At 39.5% G+C, this 22,743-nt stretch overlaps 1 protein-coding gene across 1 annotated transcript in view; it reads right to left on the bottom strand.

Moving 5' to 3' along the window:
• Positions 1-21,729, bottom strand: part of grxcr1 (glutaredoxin and cysteine rich domain containing 1) — a 72,745-nt gene extending 51,016 nt beyond the window's left edge. Inside the window, exon 1 of the mRNA XM_062981638.1 lies at positions 21,037-21,729. Coding sequence (XP_062837708.1) covers positions 21,037-21,444 — 408 coding nt within the window. The 5' untranslated portion in view covers positions 21,445-21,729. The remainder of the gene's footprint in view (positions 1-21,036) is intronic.
• Between the last annotated feature and the right edge of the window lie 1,014 nt (positions 21,730-22,743).

Raw genomic sequence — 22,743 nt, forward strand, 5'->3', positions numbered from 1 at the left:
TAGCATTGCAGTAGTTTAAAACTTCAGCTGTGGACATTCAGAAATCCAGTTTAAGCATCGAAAGTAAAGGAGCAAAGTAATCAAAGGAATGCAAGGGCAAGAAATGTAAAAGTGCCAGGTATTAATTATTTTTTCTGTTTCACTTTCTGCAATGGCAGAATTTGGGAGCTGGAAAAAAAATGAATCGGAAGGCAGAATTAATATTTGGAGGGAGAGTGCCCTCATTTTCTCCCCCTACCCTCCACCCCATAACTGTACTCTGGCCATTTAAGCTCCCATCCTGTCTTAATGCCTAGGGCTGCATCAGAATTAACTATCAGAAGGCTCTCTTGGCAATCTAATTAACATAATTGGAAGCATACTTCCCAACTGTTCCTCATTATTTAATCATGTCTAGAACACAGATAGGTCTTTTCATCCTCAAATTGCTTTACAAGCATTCATATATTGAATAACATGGGCCAACTTCATTTTTACCGCTATGTACTTGAAAGTATGTACCACGACGTACTTGAAAATGCCATTTCTTCCATTAAAGCAAACCACTGACAATGGAAAGCTTGGCCATGCAAATGTTATTTTTCCCCTGACAGGAACAATAAAGCATAGCCCATAAAATTGAACTTATAAGGATGAGTATGCATTAAGTAGAAATGGAGGGGGGGACATGAAAAGGGAAGAAAACTGAGCTAGAGCTAAGCTTTTGCCAAGAAAGCTGAAGAAAGATTTTCCAAGAAAAAAAAGTGCTTAAAAACTTGAAACGGTTCCAAGAGTCTTACATAAAAGGTTTATAGGCATATGGAAACTGAATACTATTGAATAGAAGGCACTAAGGTAGACACATTACAATTGATTCAATTGTTGAATGATGAGTCAACACATAGGAAAATATAATTTTGTTCATGTGGGCAAGCTGCTGTATACAGAGGCAGCTACCTGCTTATAATGGCACCATATAGGCTGAATAGGTGAAAACAGAAACTGATGTATCAGAGGATTCACATTGTTGGGCTATATGAAGCACCACTGGTTTCCAGGTAAAATATGTGCCTTCACATTGCCTATCAGGTTTTGGCAACCCAATAAATTTCATTTTCTGCGGCTAGGAATTCTGAGAGTTGGTTTGCCATTTACTTCCTCGGAGAGCCTTTCTACACATGTTGTAAAACCCAGAAGTGACTGGGTTAAAAAAAGAGGTGGAGTGGCTAAATGATGTTTAATCAAAGTGCAGTCAGGATTGGGTTAAGAGCTAAAAAGCATGTGTTAAAAAGGTGCACTTATAACTCGATTCATCCTGAAAAAAGTGCACCTTTGCATGACTGTATATCCTTGCAGTCGTGAAAAACACATGCTTTCCTTCCCTCCCCCCTGTATAGACTGCTCCAGCACACCTGCACTTTTTAAAAAGCCTGAAATAGCTGATCATTTGATCAGGCTGTCAAATAGACATACAGGTGGTTCAAAGGAAGTGCAAATGGAGAGCAATTAGAACTCTCTGAAACTCTTTCTTTTACACTGTATAATCTTAAAAAGAAGTTGAATTAAGAAGTGGGGAAAGGGGGAGATCCAACAGAAGTCTGTTTTTTTTAAAAAAAAATCCCTATGTTATATGCTGGATCTCATATGTGCACATGTGAATCTGCTTGTGTTTATATTAAAATATTTGCATGTGCACATATACAGTTCAGTACATAACGAAGGGAATTAAAAAAAAAAAACTTCTGCCAGATGTCCCCCGTCTGCCCTCCATGTTGATCTGCTACAGAGGAACGCTGTGAGTATGGAAAAGAACCATAACCTGGGCAGAGTCGGCCCTAGGTATTTTTCAAGTGTAGGCGAACAGAATTTTGGCGCCCCCCCCCCCCAAACAAAATCACTGAAAAATAAAAGCGTTGGATAAGCAAAAATGTTGGATAATGAGGGATTAAGGAAAAGCCTATTAAACATCAAATTACATCAAGATTTTACAAATTAAGCACCAAAACATCATGTTTTAGAACAAATCAACAGAAAAAGCAGTCTCGACTGCGCCCCCGTATGTTTGGCGCCCGAAGCGACCGCTTAATTCGCCTAATTGTTGAACCAGCTCTGATCCTGGGACTGATCGGTCTGTGCATGGACCTGCTGTCAGGTCCCAGGATTTTTTTGCCTTAGATTTAAAACACAGATTTTGGCACTGTCTAGAAGCACACTTAGGCTGGATCTATACTGATATGTAATGCAGTTTCGGAATGCACATTAACTGCATTGAACTGAATTACATGGCAGTGTAGACTCATATAGTACAGTTCAATGAGTTAATCAGTATTCTGAAACTACATTATATAACAGTGTTGATCCAGCCTAAAATGCAATCTACAGCACCTGGTATTTTCTAGCAGTCTCATTTCCAATTATTAACCAGGACTGACCATACTTAACCTCTAAAAGGATCTGGTACTTTTAAATCAATTGCTAAATGGCAAGTTCTTGAAAATCTTCTGAAAATAAATGTTCTTGACTACAGAACAATCTACTTATACCAACAGTGTTTGGAGCAAAGATGATAACAAATAATCATTGGATACTTACCTTTGCCTGCTGATGCAACGTATTATATTATGTTTTTAATGTACTGTGTTTTAACTGGTTTGACTCCTCGCACTTTTTATGTTTATTTAATTTAACCCATGGTTTCTGTTGTTTATAAGTTATACTATGTTGATTTTAATCTATATTTTGCCTTGTCTATTGTTTATCTGTTTTTGGGCATTGAATGGTTGCCATTGTTGTTGCTTTTAAACCGCCCTGAGCCCCTCCGGGGAAAGAGGGCAGATCAGTGGTTCCCAACCTTTGGGCCTCCAGGTGTTTTAGACTTCAACTCCCAGTAATCCCAGACAGTTTACCAGCTGTTAGGAACTGTAGGGGCTGAAGTCCAAAACACCTGGAGGCCCAAAAGTTGGGAACCACTGTTATAATAAAGTCTTATTACTAATTTCATAGTGAAGTTTGGGCAAGTTACCTACAACGGGCACTGTCTATCTTCTCACTTCTGCTCTCACTGCCCATTCCTTTGCCCTCCATCCTCTGGGTCCAATATATACAACAAGGAAAGAGTACAAGATGAGAATGCTGTACACTTTCCTAATTCTTGTCACAGTGTATTTGCTCAAAGAGGGCAGGTGACTCATAAGTAGCAGCAGGAAGGAAATGAAGGAGTAGAAGTAGCTCCAGGTGGTCTTTGGAGGCAGAGGGTGCCCTTTGTGCCTCTGACACAGGGCTTGTTTTTTTAAGTACTTAAAATAAAAGATCTTCCCACTTTTTAAAATAATTTGTATAGTAGTGCTAGGATTCTAAATTATTTGTTGTGTCAAATGGAAAGAAATTGTTCTGCATTTTATTCACTGATTTATTTATGTGGCTTCACATGCTAGGTGGTGTTTTACAGAATAACCTTAGTAAAAGAAATAAGTTCAGGCCCTGAGAGGCTGGCACTTGAAATACGAACCTGAAATTTAAATGGCTAGTGTTGCCTTATTCATATTCCCAAGGGCTCTGTTTGGAAACTCCTGCAAAAAACTGCAAGAGAAAGAGTTTTATTGCAAGAATTTTTTTTAACAATTTGTGGTAATGTTTTTTTGGGAGGGAAATGCCATGTTTTAAGGATTCAGTTTTCAGCCACTTTTGTTAGGCACCCAAATTAACACTCCAAATTAAATATCAAAGTGATAGCAGCCAAAAACACATATTGATTTCATTTATCATACACAACGAGAGATTAACATGGTTAAACAAAATCTGGAAAAGTTGCATTTTGGACTACGACTCCCAGAATCCCCCATCTGGGATGGCCATAGATTATGCTGGCTAACTGGGCACCTCAGGGATCTGTAATCCAGTAAAGTAAATTTGCTAAATTCTGCTGATGACTGCTACACTTCTACTCATTGTCAACACTGACTGTATATGTTCCTTGCCTTTAAGGAAAGGTATTCCATTACTGTTGGTGATGTGGACTGCCAGGTGTTGTTGAGCTCCAATTTCCAGTATTCCTTATCATTGGCAATGCTGGCTAGGGCTTATCGGAATTACAGTAAACATACACATTCCTTACCCCAATACACTGCATTCCAAAAATGTGAAAGGGGCCAATTTCTCTTTGTCCATTGCTATCCAGTCATAATGCTATGATTCAATTTCAGCGGCCATGGCAACATCCTATGAAATCCTGTGAGCTGTAGTTTAGTTTAGAAAGGAATATTAAAAACTCTTATCTATATGTCTCTTGTGAATTGCCACAATACAAATCCCAGGATCTCACATAGGCTGTTGTCATGATAACACTGACCAATGTACATTTTTGTGCCCTAGTCTCATTTCTGGGTATATTTGACCTGCAGATTCCAAAAATGGCACTAGTATTCCTCTTTCAGCTCTAGTTTCTGAGATAGAGAACATATGCCATCTACCAATCACTATCTGCTCACCCATAGAAAATCATGATAACCATATCTAAGAAACTTTAGATGGTGCAGTATATCCAGAGCAATTTTCTGAAACAGCACTCCAAATAACCCCTGAAACAGGCCTAGAAACCAAAACAACAAGAAAACAAACTTAAGGGCTGTTTAATTGAAGAGGAATGACAGTGCTATAACTGTATGGTGTGAAATGGCCATTGATGTGCTCTTTCACATTTCCCACAATTTCCATGAAAGTTCGGAGTTGTGAGCCAACTTTCCCCCCCCCCCCCCCCCCCATGTTAAAAGGCTTATAACAGTCAAAAACCGGACAAGCTTTGGTTGGGATGAAGAAGTGATGGTTGTTAAAGATTACTCTGTAGACCTTCTGCCTTTTGTATAAGGTACCAGTAAACAACACAGCTCTATTTTGTTTATGAGCAGACAAAAGTGAATTGTCTGCATGCTTATCTGTTGTTTACTTTTGTGGTTTAGTTGGCATATTTTTCTGAGAATACTGAGTGGCTATTTCTCTTTCATTTCCAGAAAAGAAAAATCATGTTAAATGCCTTTGATGGTGTAGGCTAGCTATCCAGATGGCTCTTTGTCATCTTTCCTGTCAGGTGTGAAATTAGTATCTCTCTCATTAGACTTGCTATCACTTGTTTGGTTGATTTTGGAGAGAAGAAATTGCAAAGGGTTCTGTGGCTCCTGCCCTTGACTCTCCTGGTTATGACTCACAAATAAATAGGTTTTCATTATGAGAATAATGTTCTTTCTTGCCTTTTTGTCATGTTGAGAGTCATACTGCAGGAAACATAATAATCACATCTAGCCTCAACCATGGATTCAGAAACACTATAAACAAACAAACTATGTTGAGATGGCTTTTTCACCTCAGATTAGTTTCATGACAACAAACATATTACTGGCAGATAGTACATCTTTTTTATACCTTTGCTTATTTTATATTGTTGATGTTCCACCATTTTCTAATAAGGTCTGGGCAGCTAAGAAAAAATAAATATTTAGTAATTGAAACATCTCTTAATGGTGTTCACTATTCTAGTATCCTATTTATGTCTATATACTGGAAGGAGTTGAGAGGATATGAACCTTACCTGGAGTGAGGCCACAATTTATCTGTTACCAATTGTCTAAGCAGTGATGTCACTACATTTGATGTGACCTCTTGTGATAATTCATGGTGTCACTCCCATGGACCTCCCTCCCTTCCAGACTAGATCGCATTACTGCAGCTAAAATACCAGAAACATTTATAACATAAAAAACAGCAAAAAAAACATAACAAAACATGTTTGTAGCACATGCAATCAAAACCAATAGATTCAAAGCATTATTTTAATTAGCAATAACAACATCTCTGACTGGAATGCAGGCGCATTAGAAGGTTGAAAAAGTAAATCAGCACAACAGTGTACGTTGATACAATGTGTATAAGATAGGTTTATAAAAATGTTTTTTGCATTTATATCTGACTACAAGGTTATTTCTGCAAAACTATATATTTCTGCTGAAACATGGCATAAACATTTTCTGGATAGCCATTTTGGTGTCACTCCTTCTGATGGTGTCACCTGATCCAGTTCACACCCTCACTCCCTTAGTCATATGTCTAAGCCCCCATCTACATTCCCATATAATCCGGTTTCTGAATCCAGATTATTTTATTTAAACTGGATTATATGGCAGTGTGGACTCATACAATCCAGTTCAAAGCAGATAATCAGAGTTCAGAAACTGGATTATATGGCAGTGCAGATCCAGCCTGAGTCATAGAATCAGAATCATAGAATCATAGAGTTGGAAGAGACCTCATGGGCCATCCAGTCCAAGCCCCTGTCAAGAAGCAGGAAATCGCATTCAAAGCACTCCCAACAGATAACCATCCAGCCTCTGCTTAAAAGCCTTCCAAGAAGGAGCCTCCACCACACTCCGGGGCAGAGAGTTCCACTGCCAAAAAGCTCTCATAGTGAGGAAGTTCTTCCTAATGTTCAGGTGGAATCTCCTTTCCTGTAGTTTAAAGCCATTGTTCCGCGTCCTAGTCTCCAGGGCAGCAGAAAACAAGCTTGCTCCCTTCTCCTCACATATTTATACATGGCTATCATGTCCCCTCTCATCCTTCTCTTCTGCAGGCTTAGCGTGCCCAGTTCTTTAAGCCGCTCCATTGTAAACCCCAATTTGCCCTAAATGGTAGGACATCTCACCTAAGAGGACTATGGGAACCTAGAATTCTTTCACGCAACATAATGATAATTCTGTGTTTTCACTCTAACTGCCATTCCTGCATTATATGGAATCCTGAGATTTGTAATTTGGTCAGAAGTACTGGAATTCTCTGGCATTGGCTCCTTCCATACAGCTGAATACAAACCCACATTATCTGCTTTGAACTGGAATATATGGCAGTGTGGACCCAGATAGCACAGTTCAACAAAATATTGTGAGATTTTCTGCCTTGATATTCTGGATTATATTCCACTCCAATCCAAAAATTTGTTGTATTCCTTCACATCAACTCCCATGTTCTTGTCACCATATAGCAACCTTATCATAGGGTTTTCATGGTAACATTTCTGCAAATGAGATGTGCTTCTGTCTTCCTCTTGACCTGGCCAAGGGAGCCCAGTAGGTTTCCATGGCTAAGCACTGTACTAGAGTTCTAGGAACTGGAGCAACAACAAATGCCAAAGCTATGATTTTATAGTTGGGAGTCTCTAATTTCCTGTCTCATCCTCTGTAGAAGACTATAGGTGTGTCAGCTTTATGGCCTTAGGCATTTGGACTCTCACTTGCTTCTGCTTCCACCTACCCTAGTTTCTGCATCCTTGTCACTTGCTATGGAAATCTGTTTTTTACCAGTTCAGTGTGGTGAGTGGAATAGCCTTCCTTTATGGAGAGGAATTTTCATTCTTCATAGCATCTATGATATTTTTCTTCCTCAATTATTCCATGTTTTGAAAGTTGTTCATTATTGCGCCCCCTTCCCCACCTCCAAGATCAATTTCAACATGTAATAGGTGTTGGTGACCCCATTCCCAAATGGAAGGGATTGTACAAAGATCCTGGAAGATGAGTAATACCAACAGCCTTCCACATTTGCTGGGCTAGGGACACAGGACTCCCACAAAAGTGTAGAATACAAATTTTTAAAAACACTATTTTTTACCTAAGAGAACACTTTCCTGGGAATCTTTGCATTTTCCAGCAGAACTCAATGGTTCATACCCTCCAGAAATTATTAAAAAGAAGGAAAGCATTACCCCCATTCCACCTCAAAAAGAACAGCAAATTGTCTAATAATTGCACATGTTAATTTATGTGTGTACACATGCATTTGGATCTATATAGTATAATATGAGCAAGAAGTCAATGGTTTTCCCCATTGTGAAGAAGACTGAAATCAATTTCCTTGAGCCTGCTCAATCCACTACCAAAGAAATGAATTAAATATGGTCGGGTTTCTCTACTGTGAATAATAGATTGTTGATGGGCAATTTCAAGGACCATGGTTTTGTATTCTTCAGTTGGAATAGGGCCAATCTCTCCGTTCCAGAGGAAGGCAATGATACCCCAAAATAAATTTTGCCAAGAAAAACCCTGTAAAATGCTTGCCTTAGGGTCACCATAAATCAGAATCAACTTGAAGGCACACAACAACTGCAGTGGAGAAAATATGAGTTTTGGAGTCAAATTCTTATCATCTCATGGTTAGTATAGGATTCCAGCCTCCACAATGATTAAAAACAAGCATACAATACTTCCTTAAACAATATTGGATAACTCCTAGCTATGCTAGTGCAGTGGTTCCCCATCGGTGGTTCAAAAGAGCTAAAATATGGTCCGCAACCTCACCGTTACTACTACAAATAACACAGCCAACCCCCCAAAAAAATTTCTTGGTGTCTTCATTTTAGGCCTGTTCCTGGGATTAGTTAGGGTGCTGGTTCAGAAAATTGCATTGGATCGACCACATCAGTTTGAGATTATTAAATATGGTTTTCTGTGGGTGAGCAGGTGGCAACTACTGGATGGCATATGTTCTGTATCAGAAACTAGAACTGTTGTGGTCTATCCAATGCAATTTTCTGAATCAGCACCCCAAATAACCAAACCGAATCTAAAGTTAACCAAAAAAGGATTTGTAACCCTTTTGGTACTAATATTGGAGAGTGGTCCCTGGTCCAAGTGGTCCCTGGTCAAGTGATCCCTGGTCAAAAAAGGTTGGGAACCACTGTGCTAGAGTAATCTTCCAAAAGCACCCTGTTCAATGTAGGAACTCCATGTAAAATGATGGAAATCAGTTAAGACAAAAATGTTCTAAACAAATACATGAATAAAATAACAATAAATGACCACAAAATGTAGAGCAATGACACAGTAAAATATAAAAAAAAATCTAATAGACTAGCATACAATATTAATTACCTGGAAAAATGGCTAGCAAGAGTAAGGAAAAATGAAAAAGTGTTGCCTTGACATTTCTTCTAAATGGCAGGAAAGAAGGAGAGCAACATCCTCTAGAGGACAACATATAAGCAAATATCTTGTTATTTCATCACAAAGTTACAATATTCATCAGTCTCATCATAGAATTGTCACATACAATTATATCTTTAGATTTTCATGAGCAATTATACCTGGGGTAAAATTCCTGCACCTTGGCTGATAGCTGAAGAAGTTGCACAGGCCAATTGATTCAGTTTCACTTGTTAAAAGTCATCTCACCTTAGATATGCCAAGCTAACAGAATATCTGATATCAGGAAGCCTGAGTCATGAGCTCTAAGACAGGATGCCAGCAAGGGTCCTCCAAGGGTCACCGGAAGATTCACAAAAAGCTTTTGGTATCATATCCGAGGGAGAAACAGACTTCCAGCCAAACTATATATCTGCTTACTCAATTACACCAAGTTCAATGGGTGTGAATGCCTGTGCCTAGGACTATGCCATAGTTTTCTGCATAAAATTGTTGGTAGATGCTAATCTGGTCCATAGTAATCGCTCAAATTATAAGAACCAAATGGAAGGTTTTGAGAAGGAGTTGCCTGGGCTTTCTCTCTCCCCTCTGGTTGTGTGTCAGTGAAGTGGCCAGAGAGGACAGATTCATTGTCACCTCCATCGATTTCACTGGTTCTATAGAGTAGCAATAGTATAGGAACAGATATGGGTCTATGTGCTAGCTGTATCTACCAATGCACAAATTCCTCTTTCTCTGCATTAAAATATTGCTTTCTCTTCTGATATTTGTTCCAGCTTATGTTATTATTCATGGTATAAATGCAAAAGCTGATCATAATAACTTGTACCCTCAAGCTATGCTGGTTGCCTTTCCATCATAATCTGACTTTGTGTGAATCCTTTCAGAATGACCAAGGGCCATTCACAATTGTAGCAATACTATCCCACTTTAATGGCCATGGTTCTATCCCATGAAGTCTTGGGTTTTGTTGTTTAGTCATAGACATTGGGGAGCTCTGAGTATAAATTCTGGATGACCCTCCATAAAATGCAGACCCCAGGATTAATTGGAATGCAAGCATAGCAATTCAGGTGGGATAATAGTCGTATCATTCTGTAATGTGAGTGGGCCAGCTGAGGCTTGGTTCACAACTAAATTGTGTTTTATATACCTCCAAGTTACTCCCAAGGAAACTGAAACCCATTACATCACCTGTGAAACTCATTTGCAATGGCTGCAGTCCCTTCCTCCATATTTCATCTCAGAAGGACACCACATAGACTTTATCGTTTTAGTATTTCCTCTTTTCTCTTTGGGCCTTCTAGATAGATACATAACGAAGCTCGGCAGATATGAAAAATGCTGGTTCTGAGTCACATTGAGGCCACACAAGGATGTCCTGAACTGCCTGCCAATGGGACACCAACCTGAAAGCCCAGTCGTGCTGAAGTTGGTTCAGGATGGGCTCTGTTTCCAACTCCTCACACCACCGATTTCTGCCCAGAGAAAAAGCACCTACCTCCTTTTCCTGGTTCCATGCCATGTGATCGGCAAAGAAACTTGGGAAGAGTAGCCATTCTACTGCTCTTCCCAGGTTTCATTGTCAGCCACATGGCTCGGAATCAGGAAATGAGGTTGCTACCATGCAGTGGGTACTTTTACCATCTCCTGGGGAACACTGCAAGTAGAGAAGGAAGGAAGTGACTGCCATCTCACTTCCCTGAGTTGCCTGAGTCCAGGGAATGTGGGATCTGGAATGGCTATTCCCATTGTCCCAACATGGAAGAAGATCCAAATCCTGTTCTAGAATTCAGACTCTCCCTGGTGTCTTTTTAAAACCCAGGATGCAGTTACATTAAGTGGCTTAGCCCGAGTTAAATCACATTAACCTTCACATGCATTTTGGGGATACACCAGACTAATGTGATACCCACACTAAATTATATGGCAGCTTAGATGCAGCTTTTGTAAAAAAAAACAAAAACTTATATGATGATGAGATCTGAAGCTGTCAAGCCCCTTCGACACCGTCATGTAATCCCGATTATCACAGCAGATAATCCACATTATCTGATTTGAACTGGATTATATGCATCTACACTGCCATATAGGTAAAGATAAAGGTTTTCCCCTGACATTAAGTCTAGTCGTGTCCAGCTCTGGAGGTTGGTGCTCATCTCCATTTCTAAGCCAAAGAGCCAGCATTGTCTGTAGACACCTCCAAGGTCATGTGGCCGGCATGACTGCATGAAGCACCATTACCTTCTCACCTGAGTGGTACCTATTGATCTACTCACATTTGCATGTTTTCGAACTGCTAGGTTGGCAGAAGTTGAGGCTAACAGCGGGAGCTCATTCCGCTCCTCAGATTTGAACTTCCGACCTTTCGGTCAGCAAGTTCAACAGCTCAGTGGTTTAATCTGATGCACCACTGTGAGCCACACACTGCCATATAATCCAGTTCAAATCAGATAATCTGGATTTTGTATGGCAGTGTAGAAGGGACATCACATGCCTGACAACTTGACATCCTTTTGGTTGGCCTGATAAAGGCCTAATGTGGATTTCCCAACAAAACTGGACTTTGAAACTGCATTTCTGAGCTCCAAGTATTGCATTCAGATCCACTAAAGAAGAATGGTTCTCCTGTCTTCAGAAAGGAAAAGCAATCATATTTAAGAGGAAACAAGAACCCTGTTAGTCTGGGAAAGCAGATGAGCAACAGCGACAGACCCTCATTCTGAACCCCCTCAAGTAAAAAGTGAACTACCCGGGGACTGTTACATCACCTTTTTCTTCGTAGTGCTTCAGTTCACACTGAGAGGATATGGAAAGGTGTTGTCATGGCAACTGCCTTTCCCTCCTCGTTGAAGCAAGCAAAAGGGGATGAGGGGGGGAATGGTTGCTATAGCAACCTTTCCCAGTCCAGACACCATCAGTAATCACAAGGGAAGTCTGAAGGGGGGAAATTACACTCCCATCCGTGCATCACCAGAATGACTTGCTCGAAAGATTGAACACTCCCGTTTTGGCACATACACGTTATGAAAAAGACGGTGAAAAGGAGTAGCATGCCAAATCTCTGCTCAAGTTGATTTCTGAAGGAAAACAAGTCACTTCACTGGATCTGACAAAACCTTGGGGGAAGCAGCCAAACCTAATTTCCTCTCTGTTGTGGAAGGCTTTCAAGGCCAGAATCACTGGGCTGCTGTGTGTTTTCCGGGCTGTATGGCCATATTCCAGAAGCATTCTCTCCTGACGTTTCTCCCACATCTATGGCAGGCATCCTCAGAGGTTGTGAGGTCTGTTGGAAACTAGGCAAGTGGGGTTTATATATCTGTGGAAGGTCCAGGGTGGGACAAATAACTTGTCTGTTTGAGGCATGTTACAATTGGCCACCTTGATTAGCATTGAATAGCCTCGCAGCTTCAAAACCTGCCTGCCTCCTGCAAGGCTATTCAATTGAAGAGGCTTGGCTCTCTCTGACCTCAGAGTCATGCATTCCAATTTTAGTTTCTGAGGCAAAGAAGCGATACAACAGACTTTATTTTGCAAAACAAGATCCGCAGGTAGCATGAAATAAAGAGGAGCGCTATCCCAAGACACAGCTTGGTAGGACTTTTATAGGATTTCCAAGGATGTTTGACACCTTCAAAATTCTTCCGTTCCCATGCCTTCTTTCTTTTCCATTTGGTCAGACACTTATCAAAACAGCAAACAGCAAATGTCCATCTATCAAAATCAAACTAAAACAAAATGTCATCTCTGACTCCTATATCTAGGGCCACTGTTTCCAAAGAATATACAGTAGAGTCTCACTTATCCAACATAAACGGGCCGGCAGAATGTTGGATAAGCGAATATGTTGGATAATAAGGAGGGATTAAGGAAAAGCCTATTAAACATCAAATTAGGTTATGATTTTACAAATTAAGCACCAAAACATCATCTTATACAACAAATTTAACAGAAAAAGTAGTTCAATATGCAGTAATGTTATGTAGTAATTACTGTATTTACGAATTTAGCACCAAAATATCACGATGTATTGAAAACATTGACTACAAAAATGCGTTGGATAATCCAGAACGTTGGATAAGCGAGACTCTACTGTATTGTCTGCTGGTGTGACTTTCCGGAGCCAGTGACATTTATTTTATTTTGCCAATGTTATTTTGCACTTTATTGTCCATTTCAACCGTGAAATACCTTCCCCATTCCGGCACATTCTGTACTGGGTTTTATGAATTAGTCTCCTGTTTTAATATTGTATGCTTCATGTCGATTTTATCGATTGTTTTACTGATAATTGAGGTTTTATTGGTATAATTGTTTTATTGTTGTATCATTGATATTTGATTGTTTTATCGGGCTAGGCCCCATGTAAGCCGTCCCGAGTCCCTTCGGGGAGATGGGGCGGGGTATAAAAATAAAGTTATTATTATTATTATTATTATTATTATTATTATTATTATTATTATTATTTTACATCTCTAAGGAAAGTAATGGGCTATTTATTGCTGCCGTTTGGTGGTGTTTGAGGCAAACCTTCTCATTGATCTCTTCTAACACTTAAGAAGACTATTTATTTAATCAAACTATTCTTAATACCATTGCTATTTATGAATCAGATTAAATCAAATTAAATCAGGCCTCTTGCATCCCTTCACAATGCTAATCAAGGTGGGCAACTGCAACATTCACACTTGCCTCAAACAGACAAAGAGTATATTCACAGATATATAAACCCCACTTGAATAGTTTCCAACAAATCTCACCACCTCTGTGGATGCCTGCCATAGATGTGGGCGAAACGTCAGGAGAGAATGCTTCCGGAACAAGCCATACAGCCCAGAAAACTCACAGCAACCCACTAATTTCCTCTCATTGGTCATGCTACATATCAGCTATTCTTTCTCAGTGCACTGATGTTATACCATATTTTGTTTTGTTTTTTGTTTAGAGATACGTTTAGTGCCAGATTCCAACCAATCCGCCATCATATGACTAATACAATCAGATCAAAGACCAATGTATCCAATTTGGTTGCATCAAGAAGGGCAATCAAATCTGCATTACTTGATGTCTTTCCCCCCTTTTAAAGGAAGGAGCTCAAAAAGCTTTACACTTAATATTATGAGAATCAACATTTTAAAAACTGTGCATTTCTGTACCCCGATGTTTTAAAAAAGGCCTTCATTCCCCAATATGTTCATATCTAAAATCACCAAAGAGGAGAAACTATTACATGTTTTTAAAAGTAAAACAGTGATCATTCTTTTCTTTGTTGCATTCCTTCTGTTGTCTATCCAGATAACATCAGCTAATCAGAAAAACAGCAAGCTCCAGCCACTGCAGACCGTATTTGCAGCATTTTTTCCTACCTCCAATAATTTCCTGAGAAATTGTTGTTCTTGGAAACAGTAATATGTACTCAAAGTAATTTAGAGGGAATTAAAAGGCAGCATTAGGCATATGGGTCTTTGCAGAAACTCATTTACAGTAAAATCTAGGGTATTGGCATTAGCAGCCCTTGTGAAAGAACAGCTGAAATCAATATACCTCTAGTTGGTTCAGATATTCAGTAGACTTGTTATTGGTAGGGTTGTGAAATCAGATGCCTGCTTCCTTCTATAAATATTCTCCAAGGGAGAAATGTAGATGGGCTTGGTTGGCATTTAATAAGATTTGTGGAGCTTGTTAAAAAGCAAAAAAATCTTCAAACAGGAAGCTTTCATTGGGGCAGATGCCAGTAGGGTTTAGAAGGAATTACACATCATAATCAGGTTGATTTGTACATGTATATTCCTCATTTGCACATGCCATAGCTCTCAGCATGATGTGTTAACTTTCTCCACCGAAAAGTATTGCCTTTGATGTGACAAGAAAGGTCAGGCTCGGGGTTTTTTTGGGGTTTTTTACATCACTGCAGTCCACTGTGCCCAGTAAATTGGGAATTCATTGCAGTTTAAACAGAAACAATGCTGTTCTGTCCCAATCCAGGTGATAATTTACTCAGCAAGGTTCAGATGAGTATATTATCACCAGCTCCTGCTGCTGTGAAGAATCCTTTTGCATATATTTAAGCCCTGAATGAATTGGTACAAGCTGTACTTGTTGCTATTTAGTTCCAGTTTTCGTTTCTCCCTCCTGATGCAGCGGCGAATAAAGCCAATGGGATTCTGGCCTGCATAAATAGGGGTATAGCGTCTAGATCCAGGAACGTCATGCTACCCCTCTATTCTGCCTGGGTCAGACCACACCTGGAATACTGTGTCTAATTCTGGGCTCCGCAGTTGAAGGGAGATGTTGACAAGCTGGAAAGCATCCAGAGGAGGGCAACTAAAATGATTAAGGGTCTGGAGAAAAAGCCTTATGAGGAGCGGCTTAAAGAGCTGGGCATGTTTAGCCTGCAGAAGAGAAGGATGAGAGGAGGCATGATAGCCATGTACAAATATGAGAGGGAAGTCATAGGGAGGAGGGAGCAGGCTTGTTTGCTGCTGCCCTGGAGACTAGGATGTGGAACAATGGCTTCAAACTACAGGAAAGGAGATTCCACCTGAACATCAGGAAGAACTTCCTCACTGTGAGGGCTGTTCGGCAGTGGAACTCTCTCTCCCGGACTGTGGTGGAGGCTCCTTCTTGGGAGGCTTTTAAGCAGAGGCTGGATGGCCATCTATCGGGGGTACTTTGAATGAGATTTTCCTCCTTCTTGGCAGGGGGTTGGACTGGATGGCCCGTGAGGTCTCTTCCAACTCTACAATTCTATGATTCTATTATTCCTCCTCTATTTGCTGGTCTTTGAAAGTGCCACAAGTGTCCCTATGGTTTAGGCAGCAATAGAATAACACAGCAGGTCTCTAGAGATAGTTGCTTTGTCATCCTGCAGCATAACAGACCTTTCTGGATACAATGTGACAGCAGGATCCCCTTGCTTTTCTCAATGGCCCCAAACTACCGGATAGAGGATACTTAAAATCCTCAGAAGTGGCTGGACTCTGCAGAACATTGTGCAAACAAAGATCATCTAGATCAGTGGTTCCCAATCCGTGAGCTGTGGCCCACTGGTGGACCATGAGACCTAAAATAATTTCCCTGAGACATGCAGGGAAAACATTTTTCTTGGTGTCTTCTTTTTTAGGCCTGTTCCTGGGGTTATTTGGGGTCCTGATTCAGAAAATTGCATTGGATAGAACACATCAGCTCTAGATTATGAAATATGGTTTTCTGTGGGCGAGTAGATGGCAAATACTGGGTGGCATATGTTCTGTATTAGAAACTAGAGATGATGTGGTCTTTCCAGTGCAATTTTCTGAATCAGCACCCCAAATAACCAAATCAAAAACTGATTTGTAACCCTTTTGGTACTAATGTTGGAGAGTGGTTCCTGGTCAAAGTGGTCCCTGAACAAAGTGATTCCTGGTCAAGTTGTCCCTGGTCAAGTGGTCCCTGGTCAAAAAAAAGTTTGGGAACCACTGCTCTAGATAAATAGTCTTTACAAATAATGGTAGTTGGACAACAATTACACTCAGATCTGAAAAAGCTCTTCTAACGAATTGACTACGCTCATAGAAACTCTGTGCTCGTTCGTCCACAGTCCATTCTATACAACCCTCAGAGACAGGTGAGGATTTGGTTTACATTTATTTTAATATGGCTTTATCCACATCTACACATTTAATCACAGAATCATAGAGATGGAAGGGTTCCCATGTACCAGCCCCTGGACAATGCAGGCTCTCCAGCTTCAGCAAGTCTAGAAGGTAACTGCCCAGGCTCTATTTAAGATCTCCAAAGACATAGACCCCACCACCTTTCTAGGCAATTTATTCCTCTTAATGTCAAGAAAGTTCTTCTGATGTTCAATCAAAATCTACCCTCCTATAACTTAAAACCATTAGACAAGAGTCTTCCCTCTATAGCAGTGGTTCTCAACCTGTGGGTCGCCAGGTGTTTTGGCCTACAACTCCCAGAAATTTCAGCCAGTTTATCAGCTGTTAGGATTTCTGGGAATTGAAGGCCAAAACATCTGGGGACCCACAGTTGAGAACCACTGATCTAGAGCAGCAGAGAACAATTTTTCACTCTTCTTTCTGTGAAGTTACCCCTCAGTCTTCTGCCTACCATGCTGAAAATGCCCAAGTTCTTAAGCCTTTCCTCATATGTGTTATCAAAGGCTTTCATGGCCTGGGTTGCTGTGAGTTTTCTGGGCTGTATGGCCATGATGAAACATCAGGAGAGAATGCTTCTGGAACATGGCCATATAGCCCGGAAAACTCACAGCAACCTAACTTTCCTCACATGTTTTGTTCTCTACACCTTATCTAATCCATGTTGCTCATCTCTGAATCTGCTCTACTTCTTTGAATCTGGTCTGGGCTTCTATCACTGCAGATTAAAGTAGTATTTGCCTTCTTTGATGCGGCATCACACTATTGGCTCATAATCAATTTATGATCAACTATAATCCCAAAGTCGTTCTCACATGTAGTACTGCCAAACCAAGTACTCCCCACCCTTTTTGGTTTGGTAGACTAAATGTAGAACTTTGCATTTTTCTTTCGTTTTTAAATTAATTTCCACATAATTTTCTAGTTCATCAAGCTCTTCTTCAATTCTATTCCTATCTCTCAATGCCCTCACTACCTTTTCCCATTTTTATTGTCCACCAACTGGATAAAAAGTTCCTCCACCCCATTGTCTAAATAACTCAACAATATAAATGTTGAAAATTAAGGACAAAACCATGTGTCTGCCTTTAGCCTTCTTGAGACCTCCTTTCAGTTTGATGAAAGTATATGGTGTGTCAAGAATCCAAGATTTTCAAAAAGTGAATGTAAAAGAAAACAAAATAGGCAGAGATACAAGTGTATAAAAGTTAAAAGTCTGTGTTTTAAGCTAGGCATTTATCCATTTAGAACTGGATAGGGCTTGCAACTTCTTTTCATTTTTTGAAAAGTTCATCCTCTTTCACTTCAGTATGACCAAGTGCACAATTATGCTCTGTGATGGGAATGGCTGTACCTTCTGAATCTGAACAGTGTGAATGGGGAGAAATTAATTTCATTTTTGAAGAATATATCAAAATTTACAAACCTAGGATGGAAATAACTTGATTTTTAATAAACCTGAATGCAAAAAAAAAAAAAAAAGGAACAGTGGTAGATTTCCCCTTCTCTGTATATGTCTAGACTCTGAAAATAAGTATTAAGTAGGTAGGATTTCAAGCCAAAGATTCAGGGTAAAAGAAACTAGCAAATGGAGGTGACAGAAGAAGAAAAATATATAGGTGATTTCTAGAATCCTACAAACGTAGAATTAAAAGGTTATAAGGGACCGTGGTGCTCAATTGTATGCTTATCTTCAAAATGTTGAAATATTTTGATTTGTTTTTAGATGCAGCATTTCAAATTTTAAATAGATATTAGAGGGGGAGATTTGAAGGGGATGTGACATTATATAGGGGCACGAGTTATATTTAAGAGTTCAGATAGTGATTTAAGATTTCTATTTTTAATTTACTATCAGATTGCAATCTAATCATACAGAATAGAGGGATATTCAATTGAAGCAATTATGCTTTTCTATAGCAGGTTAGAACCTTTATTATAATGCTTTTCTATCAAAACAGCCACTGGAATTATTCTGAACCAGATTTTGGCAGAGGGAGGCAGGCACTCATGGCAAATGTATTTGGATTCCATTTCCCATCAGTTATTGGCAGACCTTTAAGGGGTGAAGGATCATCGGAATAATAGCTCAATTAATTTTGAGGGGACCATGGATTTCCCACTGCTAATATACACACTTGCCTAGGAGTAAAACAATTCAATAAAGTAAAAAAAGGGAGATATGGAATTGTGCTGTTAACATTTTATCTCAGCAAGTATATGCATATATTTTAAATTAAATAATCTGATGAAAATGTGTAATAAAATAACTGGAAATGTGATATGCACATTTCCATTCTTAATCCATTTTCAGAAACTGAAACCAGGATTTCACATATCCCGTGATATTAGGGCTTGGCATGATGTGGACATAGCATTCATTATTTTCAGCCTGAAACTTACTGGAAGGAAAGCATGATAAGGAAGAAAGTACATTTTAAATTCAGATTGATTTAATATGTAAGTTTGTTATGTCCTACAAGACATTACTGTCTTCTACATTAAAAAAAAGATGGACACAATCCAGCTAGCATGGTTATGCCCCATGGATTTTAGTTGCAGAGAATTATCCTTCATATCAGTTCAGATGCCCCACTCACTACAATATATATTGTAGAATTAATACAGTTTGGCACCACTTTAACTGTCATGACTCGATGCTATAGAATCATAGGAGCTGTAATTTTACAAGTTCTTTAGCCTTTCTGCCAAACAGTGCTAGTGCTTCACAAAACCCTAGTTCAGTGGAACATGTCCAATGTAAGTATGCCTAATGCTGCTTCCAGTTTTTAGGGGTACAGTACTTGATTCACTGACTGAAGTCCAAAATGCATTTATAATCTTGCAACAAATGTAATTTAGGGACCTTATGAACCCTCGGCTCCAGCTGAGAATAAGAACAATGTCTATTTTTTACTTGGAAAATTACAGGGATTTGTAAGATAATATACCAGTATACAAACTTTTCAGATAATTATTTCTATTTGTACTAACTACAAGGACATTATTTATCTTGAGCTCTTATGAAGACGGACTAGATATGAACTGAATAAATAACAGCAACAACAATATTCTTCTGGGGAGACACAACCTATGAACTTGCTTTCTTATTTTTCAGAAATTGATCTTGTTTGAGGAAGTCCTGAGTAATCACAAGACACTTGGGAAATAACCACAGTATATTTGAGCAGAGCGTAAAAATGTTAGTTTTTAGACTACAGGTCTTAGCATGGCTATTATCTAGGGGTTGCTGGATGTTGTGGTCCCCAAAAGTAAATTCTCTGAGCACTGCATCTAAGATTAAAAGGAAACATTTTCAATATGACCCTGTGTAACATAGAATGACTTGAAACAGTCCGCCTCAAATGACAGATGTGCCATTTGTAATCCTCCAGTTTGCATATCTTTGGTCTCAACCCCATTGACAAATTATGTGCATGGTGGAGAGTGACTGGGTGTTCTGCCCACTATTCATAAAATGGCCAGGATCCATGAAACATCATACCAATTTATTATACCAAAGGAGTCACTGGGTCTGTTCTTGGAGACCAGCTCCAATGCCACCTGGCATATCACTTTTGAAAGAAGGGGGGTTGAAAGATGTATTGTAATACAGCATGGGCTACCGCTGAAAAACAAAAATCCCTACTGTTGTGACTAGGCTGTTGTCAGACCCTAAAGTGGACTTTTTTGATCCTGATCATCGGATTTACAGGGATATGCCATTTTCCTGTGATTTCCCCATCATTTCTACCCATTCCTAATGATCTCAAATGTTAAGCATATTTATTATCTACTAAAAGTATAAACAATTATAAACCAAGAAGACTGTTCCTGCTGCTTTTACCATACACAGGACCACTTGGATTTGTATAGCTTAAACTTACCTTCCAGCTTGCCTCAACCTTTTTTACTCCACCTTAGACTGTGATGTTGTTGCCCTATGTTGGCAAATGAGATAAAATTTTCTGGGGATAATAGTTGAAGCACAGGCTTCATTGGCCACCCTAAAGCATTTGTTACGGTCAAATAAGACCCACATCTGACAAAGATTTTTTAAAGGCTCAATTGCTTGAAAAGCATTTTGTATTGAGGATCTTTTTAGGCGCCTTTGGATAAGATGAAACCTGTTTAGCTGGGCATTACTCATGTAAATAACCAGTCTTAAATATACGTTAAGAGGGGGGTCTCAATTTACTTTGTTCTGTTTGCTTTAAATACAAAATACAAAACATCAATGTTTGGCAAGGAGTTCTGGATCAAAAATTGTGAAAACAAAACACTTCATTCTCAAAATTCATGTCTGGGGCATTATTAATGAGTAAGCTCAGAAAGATATTATTTTGAGCATGCAAACAAAAAGCAAAACAAAACATGTATTTTAAGATATCCAAAACAGGAGATGGAATATTGCTGTAGCCTAGGAGCAAAGCTACTGCACTTACCTCAAACACTTTTGTCAAATTGTCAAAGAGAACTTGACCAGCACTGACTTTGTGCTTGACTCCTCTAACTGTACCATTTTTGCTTAGGATGTTGACTCTTTTCATGCCAAATCCCTTCTCTTTGGCAGCTCTCATGAAAATGAACATGTTATTCTCATTCTCATTTTCATCACATTCAGAACCTAGGTTTCCATTGTGCTGTCCCTCAGTTTCACTCAGTCGGCTGTTTGGGTCCGTTTCTGAGCTGCTGGTGCACTCAGAATCCAGAGAATCATATATTTCTCCATCCGCATACACTTCCTTTAGCACTCTCCCACTGTGAGAAGATGCAATTCGAAATCGGACTTTCCTTGGCTGCCTCTCACCCACACCCTTGGTGTCACTCTTAAACATGGTCCCATCCATCATTAGGAGCCGCTTACATCGTCCTGGTCTAGGTTGTCATCACATTAGCCAGTTTCTCACACTTAAAACAATATCAAAGTTGTTTTCCACTGACAGCAGCACTGCTCATATGAGGCTAACATCTAAAGGAAAGAAGAGAGTCCCAAGAAGCTACTGTGCTGTTCAGTCATTAATAATGAATGCCCATGTGTGCTATGGTTACCTTTAAACTAAAACCTGAAAAATGAGATCGCCAATGAAATATTAATGATCCATTGTGCACTTTTTCAGAACGGGTGGGGGAAAAGAAAGTTTCTACAATTAAAAAAACCAAATAAACAAACCTGATACTATGTCTAAGATATGTGTCAGTTTGCAAGGGCTAACAAGGACACAGAAGTAAAGACCACACACAAAATCCTCCTGAGCTCCAGTTTCCAGAGAACTAGTGGTAGATCCCCGAGGAGCTGATTAGATCTATCTGAAAGTTCGATGTCCTCGGATGACATACGGTGGAGCAATCTTAGACCAGGCCACCTGTTACACCTTCCAAGCAGAGTCCTTTGAAATTTCTCAAATAACAACTTGGACTTGCAGTTGAGACAATTTCATTGTTTGAACCTATATGCAAGTTGCTATTGCTTCCTCAGACGAGGCCTTCCAGGATAATCTGAGACACATCTATACATCTCCCACCTGCTCAGTTGGAGTTATAATTACATATCTGATTCACTATGAAGTTTGGATGGTCCTAAAATCCCACTTTGTATACATGTCTACTGTTACCTTTCTTTCAGATCTCTCCCCCTTATGTTGTTGGCTTACTCTTATGCATACTTACTCAGATGTAAGTTCAGTATATTCAATAAAGCTTATTCCCTAAGTTTGCTTAAGGCTGCAGCTAAACAAAGCCCTTTTTGGATGCCCAAAATGTATTTCTAAAATGTTCAGCTGAAATTCGAAATTACTGCAGTGCTAACATTTATTATATTTGTATTCGTTACATTTCATGTAAGCTACCCTGAGTCCCCTTCTGGGTGAGAAGGGTGGGATATAAATGTCACAAATAAATAAATATTGTTAATGAACAATGCCTGCATTTCTTCCTCCCCCATAGCGATACCCTTATGTGATCATCAGATGGAAAGAAGTGGAGAAAATGCCATTTCCTATACCCCAATGGCTTGCATCAACCAGGGCAAAAGGCAGCACCGGTGAAAAATATCATGGTTTTAGCTAGAATCTCTTTTCCTACAATTTGAATCCATTATCCACGTCCTAGGGCCCTTCCACACAGCCATATAACGGAGAATATCAAGGCAG

This window comes from Anolis carolinensis, chromosome 5 (genome assembly GCF_035594765.1).
Source record: "Anolis carolinensis isolate JA03-04 chromosome 5, rAnoCar3.1.pri, whole genome shotgun sequence".
In the NCBI taxonomy this organism is placed as follows: Eukaryota; Metazoa; Chordata; class Lepidosauria; order Squamata; family Dactyloidae; genus Anolis; species Anolis carolinensis.